Source organism: Takifugu flavidus, chromosome 9 (genome assembly GCF_003711565.1).
Source record: "Takifugu flavidus isolate HTHZ2018 chromosome 9, ASM371156v2, whole genome shotgun sequence".
NCBI classification, from domain to species: Eukaryota; Metazoa; Chordata; class Actinopteri; order Tetraodontiformes; family Tetraodontidae; genus Takifugu; species Takifugu flavidus.
In genome coordinates this window covers 1376937-1393236 of record NC_079528.1, presented here as the reverse complement: position 1 = coordinate 1393236, position 16300 = coordinate 1376937, and the positions used below count along the sequence as shown (strand labels likewise).

General features: G+C 47.3%; 2 protein-coding genes across 4 annotated transcripts; one reads left to right on the top strand and one right to left on the bottom strand.

The window, feature by feature from the left end:
• Nucleotides 1-118: 118 nt before the first annotated feature.
• Nucleotides 119-3352, top strand: fut11 (fucosyltransferase 11 (alpha (1,3) fucosyltransferase)). Of its 2 annotated transcripts, XM_057042895.1 has the most exons (5): nt 119-265; nt 461-799; nt 901-1281; nt 1780-2402; nt 2552-3352. In XM_057042895.1, exons 2-5 carry the CDS (start codon nt 461-463, stop codon nt 2700-2702), a joined length of 1494 nt encoding a protein of 497 aa, XP_056898875.1. In that variant the 5' UTR covers nt 119-265; the 3' UTR covers nt 2703-3352. The 2 variants fall into 2 exon arrangements, with proteins under 2 accessions (XP_056898875.1, XP_056898874.1); XM_057042894.1 differs by having other exon boundaries at nt 142-799.
• znf185 (zinc finger protein 185 with LIM domain) lies at nt 3247-15044 on the bottom strand. Of its 2 annotated transcripts, none has more exons than XM_057042881.1 (36): nt 14834-15044; nt 13917-13984; nt 13569-13764; nt 13387-13493; nt 13283-13309; nt 13109-13159; nt 12985-13032; nt 12826-12897; nt 12668-12748; nt 12466-12528; nt 12291-12374; nt 11390-12175; nt 10802-10851; nt 10412-10682; nt 10068-10133; nt 9903-9983; nt 9593-9667; nt 9212-9286; nt 9032-9106; nt 8758-8808; nt 8568-8621; nt 8225-8284; nt 7585-7635; nt 7433-7477; nt 7207-7248; nt 6812-6877; nt 6632-6688; nt 6461-6517; nt 6081-6188; nt 5652-5699; nt 5363-5398; nt 4788-4859; nt 4650-4709; nt 4544-4561; nt 3974-4079; nt 3247-3700 (listed from the first exon to the last, which is right to left on the bottom strand). In XM_057042881.1, exons 3-36 carry the CDS (start codon nt 13569-13571, stop codon nt 3599-3601), a joined length of 3048 nt encoding a protein of 1015 aa, XP_056898861.1. In that variant the 5' UTR covers nt 13572-13764; nt 13917-13984; nt 14834-15044; the 3' UTR covers nt 3247-3598. The 2 variants fall into 2 exon arrangements, with proteins under 2 accessions (XP_056898861.1, XP_056898862.1); XM_057042882.1 differs by having other exon boundaries at nt 9903-9965.
• Between the last annotated feature and the right edge of the window lie 1256 nt (nt 15045-16300).

Genomic DNA, 16300 nt, shown 5'->3' with positions numbered 1-16300 from the left:
CTAAATTTACTATTATATAATAATATCGAATGGGAAACGTAATCTATCGTTTTTAACAACCTCATGCCGTTATGTAGTAATTGATATGTCGAACTATAGATGGCGCTCTAGAGTTTGGTTTAGGAGAAACCACAGAAGAAGAAGAGTCGCTGTTTGAGTTTTTTTGGGGGGGTTGTGCAGAGTTCGATGTCAGAAAGCATCCTGTTATCTTTAAAGCACCGAGTTGTCAAAACTGTACCTTCATGAGATTTTTACGGTGAAAAGGGTAAGAAACGATTTTACCGATTTGATACAAGAACGCGTTTTATATTTGTTCCTCACGGTTAGTTACAATGCGATGGGTGGCAACTGTAAAACAACAACAAAAAAAACATGAAATGAAAAGAGGGTTTTAGAATGTTTTATGAACGCTTGCTTGTATGAGATTCCAGACGCACATGTGGTCTATATGCTCTTACAGATGGCAGGAAGGGGTAAGATGGTACCCTGTGTGTGTCTGGGGCTGCTGGGTGTCCTGTGCTGGGTCTGGGTCTCCTTTGCCTCCTTTCCAGATGAGCAGCTTTCCCTGGGGGCCATGGATGCGGTGGAGCGAGCGGCCTTTCAGCCTCAGAGTGCCCTGTCAGAGATGGAGTTTGCCTCCATCGGTTCCTATAGAGGACCTGGCAACCTTGATCACCGCAGTAACAAGGAGCTGCCCATCCTTCTGTGGTGGAGCGCAGGGCTGTTCCCACATTTTCCTGGTGACACCGAACGCATCGACTGTGCCAGATCTTCATGTCTGGCCACAAGCAACCGGAAGGTACCAGACACATTAAGCATTGTGGGGTTTTTCTTGTTTTGTTTTGGTTTTTTTGAATAATCCAGATGTAAATGTTGTGACACCCACTCTGATCCCTAAAGGTGCAACTCTACAAACGGACAGCCTCCATCATTTTTTATGGAACAGACTTCAGGGCATACGAAGCTCCTCTCCCTCGTCTCCGCCACCAGACCTGGGCGTTGTTTCATGAAGAGTCCCCTATGAATAACTACCTTCTGTCCCACGGGCCTGGGATCAGGCTCTTCAACTACACCGCCACCTTTAGGAGAGAGTCGGACTACCCTCTCACGCTGCAGTGGCTGCCATCCCTGGAATACCTGCTCACACCAGTGCCTGTGTCCCTGGAGGAGAAGAACCGGCTGAGGAGGGAAGGCCTGGCTCCTGTGCTCTACATGCAGTCTCACTGTGACGTTCCATCAGACAGAGACAGATACGTCCAGGAGCTCATGAAGTACATTCAGGTGCAGTGTTCTCACCAACATCTTTAAAATGAGACTAGATTTTAGATTAATTCAGCTTCCACCTTTATGTATGTATTTGTACAGTTTGCAACACTGTGGAAAAGCAATATATCTGTGTGTGTGTGTGTGTGTGTGTGTGGTGTGTGTGTGTGTGTGTGTGTGTGTGTGTGTGTGTGCCCCGTATACACAAAGGTAGCTCAGTCTGTAGGGCACTAGGCGGAGGGTTCTCGGTTCAGACCGAGGAACAGGCTGAACAGAAAGGTGTTCTGGTAGTAGGGTGAGGTGCCAGGACACCTTCAGAGCGCCACTGAGGTACCCTTGAGCAAGGCACTGAAGCCTCAAATGGTCATAGGGTCCAGGAGGAGCTGGCGACTCACTCAGGTGTACCCTGCTCCTGCAACCTCCTCATGACCTTGAAAGGGATCAGATTCAAGAAAAGAACGTCCTAAAATCAAAAGAGCCCAGTTTCATATAAATAATCTCCTTTTTTCATTCTAGGTGGACTCTTACGGGAAATGCTTGAATAATAAACCACTAGCGGGGAATCTGGAGGACACGTCCACAGCTACAGGGGAAGAACAGACGTTTATGAGCTTTGTTGCGCGCTATAAGTTCCACCTGGCACTGGAGAATGGCCTGTGTCCAGACTACATGACAGAGAAGCTGTGGCGGCCGCTCCATCAGGGCTGCGTGCCCGTCTATCGGGGATCGTCCGTGGTGGCAGACTGGATGCCAAACGAGCGCTCGGCCATTATCATCGACGAATTCCCCTCGCCGCAGGCCCTCGCCGAATACCTCCTGCATCTCGATGAGAATGATGATGAGTACAGAAAATACTTGGAGTTCAAGAGTCCCAAACGCGTTACAAACGCTCGCTTGCTGGAGGCGCTGGAAAGGCGGGAGTGGGGGGTGAATGACATGAGTAAACCCAACTACCTGAATGGATTTGAATGTTACGTGTGCGACCAGGAGAACGCTCGGCTGGCAGCAGAGCGAGCACACAGGAAAGCCCCTAAAACCAACAAACCACCCGAGTGGAAAATGGCCACCAATTCCCACATGGGCTGCCCCCTCCCCAGCCCGGGGTACGGACAGGTCCACCACCTGCCTGCAGACGACGGGTAAGTCGCTCCAGGTGGCGAAATCCTCCCACTGCCTGTCGTACAGATAGCATCATGAATAGGGCGTCGAAATCGGCCCGTTTGAATCGGGAAATCTAATTAAATCCTGGGCTGTGATGAGCCTAATCTGTTTGTGTATCTGTCCACAGATGGCTGCAAACATGGCCTCAGGATTACTGGCAGAGCCTGGACCAGGCAGAGGGGCTGGAGTCTCTGATAAGACATAACGAGTCGGATCCTTCGCTGCTGTGGAAGCACATCCAAAACATGGCCGTGCGCAGAGCCAGAGGAAAAAACTGAGACGGGCGATGTCGAGGATTACCGGCGGTGACCCGTGTTCTGCATTCCTTCTGTTTTAAATGAGGGAAATTAGTGAGTGTTTAGCACTTGAGCCAAAGACCTCCTCCCCAGTTAGTGTCCGTCTTGACGCCATTCAGCTAATAATTTATTGACCTTTTATAATTCCCAAGGAAATTGACATTTTAAAAGGCTTTTATGCTAAAATTGAAGTCTTAAGGTGGCAATACCATCAGATATTTGATATTTTGTGACAGCAACAAAGCTGAAAACGTCTCTCTTAACCAGACAGACCTGACTGTGATTGATGGCCATCCTCCCAGTCGGTCACATATTTTTAGCATCTGTACAGTGACATTTCCAGGCGGATGTGGGCGGTTTAAAATTGGTCTTTCTCACATTGACGTTTTCAGGAAACACCTGGAACCTCTGCGGCTGCGTCTCTTTTCTGTTACAGCGCGTCCACGTTTGAGTGCAATATTATCGAGGAGCTTTTACCGAACATGTCGCTGACAATCCCGTTTCGTACCACACGTTACTACCGAGATTACACAACGGCTTTTATTTAACAAGGCGACGTACACGTGAACACTTTTGTATCCAGAAATGCAAAATAAAACATTTTGTAATAAAGTGATTTTCTTGTAACTAGAGCCGACATGTCTGTTGGAATCTTTTTCCACAGCAGATCCCTCACTGACGCACGTACGGCTTCCACCACCAGGAGAGCTAAAGCGCAGATTTGATTCAAAGGTCAAAAAGGCAGCGAAATTTCACAAAGGTGACAATAAAATAATGGTACAGTTGCACTGTAACGTGCCGCTTTGATCGTCGAAGGCCGAACGTTCCAGACCTTCCCCCCCTGTTCTGACGCGGGGGGGCCGGCAGAGATTCAGGGATCAATCAAAAGCTCTGGAGTAGCAGCTCTCACAGTTGACTTTGCCAGCGTGGATAAACATGCTGTCGAGAAGGTCTCCCATTGGTTTACTGCAGACTGCACACTGTCGAGTAAGGAGGAGGTGGTTGTTGTCATAAATACAGAACACCTGGTAAACAACTTTTGCACTCAAAACCTCTGCTAAGAGCTGTTTAGCTTAGCATCACCACAGGATAGCTTTGTCAGTGTTTTCAATCTCCAACAAAGCACAAATTAAACTCCTACTTTCAAAAATGTGATTTATGCGCACCTTGAAGGACGTGTGTGTGTGTGTGTGTGTATGCATGCTAAAATTTGGTGTTGTGCAGAAGCGAGCTTTGGGCTCTGTCTAAATTACCTTGAAGCAGTGAGGGTGTGAGTTGACATTGAGGTGCTCGATGGTGATCTTGGCATCGTTGCCCACCAGCTTTCCACAGTAGGTGCAGGTTGATGATTCTGAGCCACTGGGGAGAAGCAGCAATCACAATCATTTATTTTGGACAAAGATTCCTGCAGCTGCACTGGTAAAATAACCCGTGACCCTCACAGTCTGGAGCCAGGAAGCTAAATAGGTATAAATATTTAATGTTGCCACTTCTAATGAGCGCACTTTTTGGAATTTCTGCCCCACTGCTAACACACACTGTCAGAGCTGGAGATAACAAGGCAGGAGGAGGCTAATGGCCCATTTTCAGGTTCAGGGAATTGTGTTGTTGCACAACAGAAATGGAAGGAATTATATCTGAACAAATCCATTTTTGCTTGAATAATGAAAGAGGGTGACCTGGAGTCACAGTGTCACCTCAAATGAAGGCTTGAATTAAAGCAATGAGTGAGACTCCACCCCCCAAAAGAAAAAAAAATCTGTCAAAAATCTGTCACAGGCAGAAATGTTAAATTTTATGTTTGAAACAAAGAAAATGTTTACCTGGAGTAGTTTGATCCACTGTGGGGGCACAAAAAAGCATTTGTCAACATTTATCCTGCAGTATTCATAGAGTATTGGTTCATCTTGCATAATTAATTTGTCCCACCTCGCACTGTGCAAGGACAACGCCGTCGTGTTGATGTACTCCTTCACGTACACAAACGGCCTTCAGGAGAGCAGAGCAAGTTATTAGACATGCTAAAAACATGAGCTGCCACTTGAAATGAGCGGTGGAATCGCTCACTTTTTGGCCTCAGGTGACGGTGTTTGGAGCCGCTGGTCCTCTTCTATCAAGGTTCTGGAATAGCTTCCGTAACTGGAGACAAGAGTGCATCACACTTAGTCTGATCCCTCACCTCACCGTGGCGGATGGCCCCACGTCTATCAGGGGGGACTGGGGAGATAATTGTTTTCTGCCGTGGCTTGTTAGCGGTAGGCTGCGGTTGGATGGAAGGAATATGGCTAATGCACGTCAATAATGTGACATCTGCAGACCGGTGATTAGGAGACAGGAAGTGAGGACAAATCAAAAGACAAGGGGAGTCCAGATCCTATCACTCCTACAAAAGAGTTGACATAGGAGTCACCCTGAGTTATCGTGTGAAAACACCATAAAATTAAGGAATCATTCAATAACCAGGACGGCCAGAACAAGGGTCTGCACTGACGCTTAACATTTTAAGGCCGTCAAAGAACACCAGCTTGGGCAGCGTCTCAAGAAAAATCAATAAAGTCAGCGGAGCAAACAGCAGAAAATAACACTCTGGAGAAAGTATCCTGGCATAATGCTGTCTGACGTTAACAAGATCATGAACTTACTGATCCATGGCCGGCTCCCGCTCACTCTGTATCTCCCTGGGAAGGAAAGGAAGCTGGATTAGACTCCTGCTATAAGCCGAAGGAGTCGATAACACGGACAGCATCCGCCAGACAAGTCGGCCATTTATATATATATATATATATATATATATATATAAAAGCAAATAAAGCTGGTAGACTGGGAGGGGTAGGTGGGGGTCATGAATTATTGACCCTGGTGAGCTGTGTGTACACCACCACCATCACCAAATTAGCTGTCGAGTGTGACGGGTCAGGTGTGTGTCCAGACCTGATAGTGGTGATGGTCGTCACCGTCTCCATCTGCGTGTCCTTAGGCCTGAAAAAAAGGACATTTGCCACCTGATGATACTTCCAGGTGATGAAGCCTTGACATTAATCAACTACTAATTATTAGTTCGCTGTGACGTATGGCCCACAGGTTGGTCAAATAACTGGTTTTAGATTCTGGTGGACTAAACTTTATGTTGCTGGACACATCGAAAGACACCATCTCCGTTTCAAAATTTCCCCGACTGCCTCATGTGAAGATTAGAGGTGACATTTACACAAAGATTCCTGTCAGTTTCACTGACTGATAGCAGAAATGAGAGGAAAACACTTTGAAAATGCTCAGTTTCACTATATTTGATGAATTTGGGTTGAAATGTCAGCAGAAAGGCGAGGAAGCACAATAACAAAGTGCATTTATATAACGTACAGATCGCACTCCTCCTCCTCCTCCTCCTCTTCCTCCTCCTCCTCGGTGGTGGTGGTGTAAACGGTGGGGGACGTCCACCTGTCCCACGGGGAGTCATTCTCAGCAGACCTGGAGCACAAACAGATGCGTACGGAATACAGCGGCGAGATGATCGGCTTTATGGCGGATGTGTGTCACAAACACTCCACATATCTGACCCATATTTATTAGCACCAGCGCACAATGTTTTCCGGCTCAGTGACCAAATGCTGCAAAAGCCTCTTTTCTTCACCACAGTGAGAATAAAGCAGGTTACAGGATTGAAAAGAATCACACACACACACACACACAGGCACACGGGCACAAAGGGGAAGAGAGCTTTAAATAACAAAATGACTTACTTTCTCTCGAACATGACAAACATCTTTTGATCTCCATCTTTTGCCTCAGCTTCTTGGCTGGGAGAGGGGACAGACATTGAAAAGCTTTTAGCCATAATGGACGTGCGCGGCTGCACGTGCGCTGGGTGGATGCGCGTGGCAGCGTGAAAGTGAACCAAAGCGTATCATCACCTTTGCTCAGCGGTGCCGGTTTCCCATGTGCGGGCCCACGAGCGCCGGGTGCTGAGCCTGCTCCCAGACAGACAGACAGACAGACAGACAGACAGACAGACAGACAGACAGACAGACAGACGGCTCAGTCACATAAAGCTTTATGAACTCATCCAGGACACCATGGGGTCGGCAGGTTACCTGGCGGCGCCGGTGTCGATGGGGATGATGTCGTCTGCGAGGGTTCCCAGCGTGGCGCTGCTCATGCTGCCAGTCGAACGGAGGGAGAATTCGTTATAGTCGAAGGAACAACGGGCCGAAATCATCAACTCGCCGACAGCTCGAACCGGACGCAAACGGCGCAAATTGGGGAAGAAAACACTTTGACTCCTGAATTAGAGGAACTGATTAGGGAATCGAACTAAAAAATAAACGCCATCAGTTATTTAGTTCGCTTGCATATTTCATCGTCATTAATTTTAATCTCTGTTCTCTCTGGTGTCCCTGTGGAAAACACCTCATACTGCAGGTTTCTATGCATGAGGCTGAGAACTGCAGATATAAAGGCTACAGGTGTTGGGTTGAGAGCTTCTTACTTGGTTCCTGGATCTTTTTTCACCGTATAAGTCGTTGAAACACTGCAAACACAGAACAAATGAATCTTATATGTGATGAATCATCATTCCAGCAGGAAGGATAGATGAGGGTCATGACGAAGGAATATTCCACTTCACAACAAAGTGAAATGCTGATATTTTAACATGCGGCAGATGTGCCCCCCAAAAGGAAAAAAGGAGGGCGTTTTCAAGATGAATCCAATACCTGTTGATGGGAATATCTGAGTCGGGCTGGAGCAGGTCAGCCGAGCTGCAATAAAGAAAAGTGGCTCATAATCAGAAACTGCTGCATTATGCATGCGGAGATGCTATCGGGCTGGCTGGAAAACAGTCACAGCTCCAAACCAATATGATTACCTGTTAGGGGCTGTGCTCCCTATCGGATATGGATCAAACGGATCAGCCAAGCTGAAAAACAATTTCACACTGATTTCACTCTCAATTGTCAGCACGGCCCATCTTGTGTCAGAGGAATTCTGATCACATTGACTCATAATGGAAAGATTTAATGCAGTTTGAATGGTAAACAGAAACACCGCAGCCAGGGGCCAAACCCAATCAGAATCGGGAGCTGATATCTCGGACAACTGGATCCCACTTAACCGAACCTAGTCTGCAGCCAGTCGCAAACTAAAAGGATGAAAATGGTTTAAATCCTCTTCTGACTTTTAATTCCTTTCTATTTTTCCAGGGATGCCACAAATTGAGTTACTTTTCACTTGTATTTGTTTTTCTGTTGCTTTGCCCACTTAGAAAAGAGGTGCTCAGATTCACTTTGTTATCCCCTGATGCGTAAAAGAATGGCCACTCTCCCATCCTCGTGCTGAAGCATACGGTTTAATAATTGAACAAGGATATCTCCAAGCTCCCAGGTATCTGCATCAGCGCCAGTGCTGACGCAAACTGAAGGAAGTGTCACAAATCTCAATTAGATCAGCATTTTCTCTGGAAAGATCAACCCACACAAGCATGAAGGACTTAAACATAGACAAACTACCTCGATTCGACGACCGTGGTTGTCACGTTCGAGCTCCAAGGCTCTGGGTCCGTGCTCCGTCTGCGTTGCATGAAAAAAAGACAAGACGTGGGCATGAATGGCAGAAGGAAGGAGGGCAAGTTCGGGTTAGCGTGGCTCTTCTCATACACTATTTACCAGGCCAGTCCCAGAGAAGGCTGAAGCCCCACTGAACAATTTAATAAGCAAGAAAACCATCTGAATAAAGTGCAGAGCTGACTTTCCTCTGACTGCATGTGTGTGTGTGTGTGTGTGTGTGTGTGTGTTGTGTGTGTGTGTGTGTGTGTGTGTGTGTGTGTGTGTGTGTGTGTGTGTGTGCTCGTACCCTTTGTCAATGATGATGACAGTTTTAGTGGTTGTAGTGACTGTCTCCGTGGAGCTGAGGGTAGGAACAGTGGTGGGGTTATTTAGCTGAGATCACTGTGGTGCTTATCTGAGTCAAGTGCATCCAGGGGCAGGAGCAGCTCTGTGTGGACCGATCGTTGTTTAAGAGAAGCCTGTCGTCCCTCTTTTACCTTCGCATTCCATCTGCCGCCTGTTTCTCCTCCTCTGGCTCCACGTTGAGGCTGGAAAACAAAACAATGTCACAGTCCTAATAAGCACAGCACATTGTCTTCTATTTCAGGCCACGGTGCAGATAAAACATGGCTTTGAAAGTATGAGGCACTTGTGTTTCCATCTGACTTGATGTTGCGGAACAGTGCAGGAAGTGAGACGAGTTTGTGGGTTGATGGGCTTTATTATGACTTTATCCGCAGTGATAACAGTTAATGTCTCTGTGGCTCTCACCCCGCTGCTTCTGTGCTGATAAAGGTGACATCGTCGGCCAGCAGATCCAGGGTGCCTCTGGTCTCTTCAGACTCGCTACAGACATCAAATGTGGAAAAAAAAAAAAAACGTCTATGATTGCAAGGATAATTGTGCTGCATCTCAGTCTTGGGTGAGGTGAACCAAAACTTATTCTCCTACCCGCCTAGGTCGGCAAGCAGATCCTGGCTCCAACGTCCTGGGCTAGGGGGAACGGGCTCTGGTGGTTCTTCAGGACTGCAGAAAAAAACACAGTACCATCACAAATTCATCATTAAAAAAAAAAATTGCAAATGAATTTTACAGTTAAGCTTAGGCAATATCAAAAGAATGAGGTCTATTTTTTAAAAAGAAAAATCATTGTCTATTAGACTATATTTAGAAATAAATGTATTTGTAATGGCACTACTTTCTTAAATATACTTAAGTGCTATTTAGAATTTACTGTCACACCACCACTGCAGATGAGACTGTTTTTAAAGCGCAACAGTGCCACCCGGTGGAGGACATTCGTCACAGCACTCAATTGTGATTTAAACAAACCCAGAAGTGAAGGCAAGAAGATCATCTGTTACTGCCACACAGTTGCTGAGCTCTGGAGTTGGTGTCTCTTCAGCTCTGCAGATAAATGAAAAAACAAACAAACAAACAAAGAAATTAGTGCACCTGTGTTGGTACCCAAATACTCTATATCAATTACATTTTAAGCTTCCTAATGAATCCCGTCTAATTGTGGATATCCTCAGTGTGGAATTCGCCTGAAATCACCTGTGGCACTTTGAAGCATTCACAGCGGCAATTAGCCATCAACTACCCTCCTGCCAAAGCAGCTATGACAAAAATGAGGAAGTACCGTTTGTCATCTGCGTGCTTCGCTGTCGGAGATGTCTCTCGCTCTGGGTCGTCATCCTTGGAGCTGGGGATGCCATTAAGTCTAATTATCAGATGGCACATTACCTAACATTTTCAGTTCATATTGTTTTTTTAGCTGCTTTCCTGACTGTTTTGTGTTCAATACCTTCTTGTACTCGTGTCAAAAGAGATGAGAGTGTCAGAAAGAGCGACAAGGGTGTCATCTCTGGAGCTGTGGAGGTAGATGGGGGATAAACACACGGAATTCCAGGAGAGCTTCCATTCATACATTTAAATAACAAGTTTAAACACACAGTGCAAATGCAAACAGGAGACTGCCTGGAAGCAGGATAACAGCATGCATGGCTTCATTTTCATCTCCCTTAGAGGAGCGTGTATTCAAAATGTCAGTCAATACATGGCGGATCATCAAAGAGGTGAATTTCCTGATGCAGGCAGGTGGCCAAACTGAGATGATGATGCCATAAAGTGAGTGAGTGGAGGTCTCACCTCAGATTAAGTGATGGTTCTTGTTCAGTCTTCTCTGTGGTCTCTGTTACAGCAGACGCTGGAGGAACTGGGACAAAAGACACTGCAGCTTGGGATTCTAGGATGGGCGAGGTTGAAGTTGGGGAATCTGGGGTAGTGGAGACTGAAGCTGGAGATTCTAGGATCAGTATGGTTGAGACTAGTGATTCAGAGGTGTTGGACACCAGAGCAGAGGATTTTGGGACAGTTGAAGATGGGGTTGGAGACTCTGGGGTAGTGGACACCAGAGCAGAGGATTTTGGGACAGTTGAAGATGGGGTTGGAGACTCTGGGGTAGTGGACACCAGAGCAGAGGATTTTGGACAGTTGAAGATGGGGTTGGAGACTCTGGGGTAGTGGACACCAGAGCAGGGGATTCTAGGAACTGTATGGATGGGACGAGTGATTCTGAGGTGTGGACACTGGAGCAGGGGATTCTGAGATGGGGGAAGTTGAAGTTGGAGACTCTGTCGTAATGGACACCGGAAGTGGAGATTCAAGGATCAGTCCGGTTGAGACTAGTGATTCAGAGGTGTTGGACACCGGAGCAGGGGATTCTGGGACAGTTGAAGATGGGGTTGGAGACTCTGGGGTAGTGGACACCAGAGCAGAGGATTTTGGGACAGTTGAAGATGGGGTTGGAGACTCTGGGGTAGTGGACACCAGAGCAGAGGATTTTGGACAGTTGAAGATGGGGTTGGAGACTCTGGGGTAGTGGACACCAGAGCAGGGGATTCTAGGAACTGTATGGATGGGACGAGTGATTCTGAGGTGTTGGACACTGGAGCAGGGGATTCTGAGATGGGGGAAGTTGAAGTTGGAGACTCTGTCGTAATGGACACCGGAAGTGGAGATTCAAGGATCAGTCCGGTTGAGACTAGTGATTCTGAGGTGTTGGACACTGGAGCAGGGGATTCTGGGACAGGTGAGGTTGGAGTTGGAGACCCTGGGGTAGTGGACACTGGAGCAGGGGATTCTGGGACAGGTGAGGTTGGAGTTGGAGACCCTGGGGTAGTGGACACTGGAGCAGGGGATTCTGGGACAGGTGAGGTTGGAGTTGGAGACTCTAAGACAACAGGTACTGCTGCTGGGGTTTCTGTGATAACCACATTTGGGATTGCAGACTCTGCAATGTCAGACACTGAAGCAGGGGATTCTGGGACAGAGGAAGGTGGGACTGGAGACACCATGTTCACAGATACTGCAGCAGGAGAGTGGGGGTTAACTAAAGCTGGGGCTGTTGGTTCTGGGGTAGTGGAGGCTGTTGTTGGAACAGGTGAAGTTGGGGTTGGAGACTTTGGTATGCTGGACACTAGTGTAGGGGATTCTGGGACAACTACAGCAGGGGCTGTTGATTCTTGGGTCGTAGGTTCTGGGACAGCTGGGGTTGGGGCTGGAGCCTTCAGGATGGTAGACACAGGAGCGGGGGCTTCTGGGGCAGGTGAGGCAGCTTTGGGGGGAGCTGCAACAGGTGGTATTAGAGTTGGGATCGCTGGGGGGCATTTGACCAGAGCTTCGTCAGTTTGTCCAGAAAGCTGTGAGGCTTCAGCTTTTGTCCCGGCGTCGGCTGATTGAACACACTCCAGGCTGAGTTCAGGCAGCGGGGTGTCCACTTTGGTGCAGCCTGGTTTCATGTGTTCAAATGGGTCTTTTTCGGGCACCAGAGGGGGGGCTTCTTTACCCGCCTCTGGGGTGGCTTCTTTCTTTGGGGCTGCTGGCTCTTCCTCCGCCGATGTGGCGCTGACTCTATAAAGAGCAGGAAAACTATTAAATAAAATGTCGCTGCAGAGGAAGCAGGAACTGAATAATGGCCAACGTTTGTACTTAAAGAGAGTGGTAATCAAGAGAGCTGGGCACTGACATTCGTCTTGGCTTGGGCTGGGGTGTGGTGGCCACAGTTGTGGGCGTGGCACTTCCAGCGATCTCGTCATCAATTATCTCCACCCTGTTTGTGTGTAGCCATGGATACGGACACACATGAAAGCCACAGACTCAAAGCATAGGAGCGCAGTCACAGATCCAGATGGACCATTTACCTTGTAGCCACAAAGGCTTGATTGCTTTGGTCCAGTGATGGTTCAGATGCATCATGTGGGGACCTGAATGAATGAATGATACAATATGAAAACTGAATAAATAACATCACGTTTTCAGGGATTCATTCACTCATCTGTTTTAAATATACTAATGGAATGAAGTACAGGAACCTCAAGATAAACACGGTCTTGAGACACGTACTCAAACTTCTTAGCTGCCGACAGCACATACGATCGCTGCCTGGCTGCAGATTTCTTCAGAACACTGCTGGCTGCCTCCCTCCTGCAAATCAAGTCATTATAATGCAAATGCGGGCATGTTTCTTGGCATACAAGAAACAATTGCAATTGCAGTTTCACCTTTTCTGCTGCTCGTCCTCGCTAAGCAGGGATTCCTGGTTTTGTGTGGAGGACTTCACAGTGTGGGGGGCTCTGAGGAACGGCAGCACAAAGAGGTCAAAAAACAATCCACATCACTCTCTCAGGTGCCAGGCGTCAGTCATGTTAACATGTTCGCACATTTTCTTGTAGCTCTCGGAGGGTTTCTTGATGATTTGTGTCGATCCACTGAAAGTTAAACAGATAAAAATTGGAACCTCTCTACTGTCTCACTATTTGCTTACTCAAAAAGGCGTGTTCTCACCTGAAGCTGTTGGTCGGTGAGGAAGGAGAGTCTAGTTTGGTGAAAATGCCTCTGAAAGAGAAGGAGACAAGTTCTCACGGTGAATCTTTGTTGTCCTATATTTAATCTTAACCTCACTGATACTAAGTCTTGGTAAATCCACATTTCTGCTGGGTTTGTGAGCATTAATCTCACCTGATCAGGAAGCCTGAGGTTGGAGTTCTAAATATAAAGAGACTTGGTTAGTGTGTTGTGTGGCAGGTCTCCAGGAGCGGAGCAGGTTAGTGAGTCACGTTTACCTTTCAGCCTCAGAATTGCGGGCGGCTGGGTGGATTCGGCCGGCGATGACACCGGGCTGGTGGGCGCGTCGTCTCCATTCTGACGGAAGTTTCTTAATTCTGCCATCCTGCACAGATGCAAAGCAGCTTCGGTTTGTCTATCCAAATGAGTGGCGCTCCAAACAGGCACGCCTGGTCCTTACCATGGTTTCTCCTCTACAGCGTCGGCCTGAGAATCATTCCGCCCCTGCAGCCAGCTGCTGTCTCCCTTCAGCTTGGTCCTGACTTTCTCATCCGTGGTTTCAGTCTGGGAGTCACTCCGCTGCTGCAGCCAGCTGCTGTCTCCCTTCAGCTTGGTCCGTACCTTGGTGGTCCGGAACACGGCCGCTTTCTCCCCATCTGAAACACACACATATGCATATTAGGTGGAGAAGCAGCACCTAGGAGCTCCAGCCTGACCAGAAGTCCTGCAGGCCTCTCCTCGAACCAGGGTGAGGGGAGGCTGAGAATTAATGGAGGTCATCCAGCTATCCAAAACACGGCTTGCTCACCATTCGACATTCTTGTTGCCAAGGCTTGCCTCTTTTCTTTCTCTTTTCTCTTTTCCCACACAGGCCACCTGCAAAGAGATCAGTACGGTATATAAAAATGCGCGGCACCACAGCAGGTTTCCAATTCTTCCCACACAATGTCCCCTCCCAATGACAGCATGTTCTCTGAGAAAAAGAAGAAATTCCCGTCATGCTTCAGACATGCAGATCAGCCTGTCCTACCACTCTCAAAAAAATATTGCTGTCTTAAATCTTGGCACACACACACACCCCTACAGACACACACTGTGTCACACACTGGTCGACAAAATCGGCTGATCCAGAATAACTGATGTGTTCATCCAAATATTATCCTGTCCCACACTTAAAGAGTTAATACTTGTAGTGAGCTAAAGCAAATACACCCTCCCATGTGTACATGCAACACACAGCATATGTATTATTAAAATAAATTCAAAATGAAAATCGACCCCAACAACTTCTCAGGCTGTGAACCCCCCCGTCTGTGCTGTATATATCATGGCCATATCTCGAGGATATTGTCCTTAATTATTATTGCCCTTAATAATTACAAATCAAACACGCCATGGGCAAAGACAACATATTTATACTAGGTTTAACACGCCAGTCTGCAAGATAAATGACTATTTCAGAGCAGTACAGAACAGTATTTGGGGAGGAGCAGTGAAGGCAGTTCCACTGAAAAGCAGCCGCGACAGGAAATCACAGAGATAAATGAGAGTGCAAACACTGACAAGTAGCCATATATCCTTTAAGTGGAATGATGGATTACTTTTATATTGTCTTTACCCACGGATGTTGATGGCCAAAGCTCTGAATACACAATCTATCCTGTAAAAATGTTCACTCCTGTTGTAAAAAACAAACCAACCACCCACACCAGCCAGATCGCCTACCTGTTGTCACTTTACAGCCACCAGAGTAAAGTCCGACAGCTCAGAGCGTGTGTGTGTGTTTGAGTGTGTGTGCCTCTGTCCCTTTGAAAGCGCCTGCTGTGAGCGGAGGGGAAGACTTTCTCTGTCTGACAGGTGTCTCAGTCCCTGAGTGAGAGAACAGGTACGGGCGTGAGCACCAACAAGCCCAGCTAGTCATGGGAGACAGCTTTGGGGTGGAGCAAATGTGTTTATCTACCAGCATGTGTGTGTGTGTGCGTGCGTGCATGCGTCACGGGTGCATGCATGCGTGTGTGTGTGTGTGCATGTGATCTTGTACTTGCTACGTGGTGAGTACCAAAATACTCAATCTAATAGCAAAGTGAGGACATTTTTGGGAAGTGAGGACATCTTGGCTGGTCCCCACAAAGTCAAAGGACCATCTGAGGGTTAAGACATGGCTTTAAGGTTGAGGTTAGGATCAAGGTTAGGGTGAGGGTGACCTGGGTAATATTTTATGTCTATCAAAGTCCTCACAAAGATAACAGTATAAGGATATGAGTGTGTATGCGTGTGGCTGTGTGTTTAACTTATTTACTATATCTGCGCTATTTTGGAAGCCTTGCTAGGGCATACCTGTCATACAGGTACCCAACAGCCAAGGAAGCAACAGAGCTGGTACTGGAAAGTGCATAAATGAAGCGGCTCACAGCAACACCTCCTGTGGGAACTGCTGCTGCTGTCATGCTCACCCAGTAGAAAAACCCAGGAAGAACACACACATCCCAGATGAGCTGAAGAACACTGCCAGAGACGGGTAACACAGCAGTCCAGGCATCATTAGAGACAAGGCAATAAGCCCATTTGTAACCCAGTTAAAGTGGACCTGAAGATCTGATTGCTAATATGTAAATATTAACTGTGTTAATACATTAGAGCCTGGCATAAGGTGACATCTGAAATCATTGTTCAGGCTAAAAAGCCTGAGTGTTTGCTCAAAGTCTATTTACCTTTTGTCCCAGTAACTTTACAGTCCAATGTCTGAGATCAGCCGACCACCATTTCCTCATATAAGTCAATTTGACCCTGTGACCTTTTTCAAATTCAGACGAGGGTGTGAAAGGGTGTTGAAACGAGCCTGACAGAATTGGGGGAGGCAGGGAGTTTCACTCCAGCGTGCATGCTCGCAAATGTAGACGCTCTGGTCTATTATCTAGCTGGATCCCTCTTCCTCTTCCCCTGAGCAACAAACCAGTCAAGCAACCTTTCTCAGTGGTGCAGACACTGGCACTGAATCATTCGGGTGCTGCTGTTGCAAAATAGAAAGGAAAGAGCTCGATGGCTTAAGATAACCCCCCTCCATCTTGCTATTGCCACGCCAAGACACGGAATGGCAGCAATGTCCCAGTCGTGTGGCAGCAGCAGTTAATCAGTCAATTTTACGCGGCTGCTACGAGAATGAGGTCAGATCCAAAGGCAGCGCCTCTTTGT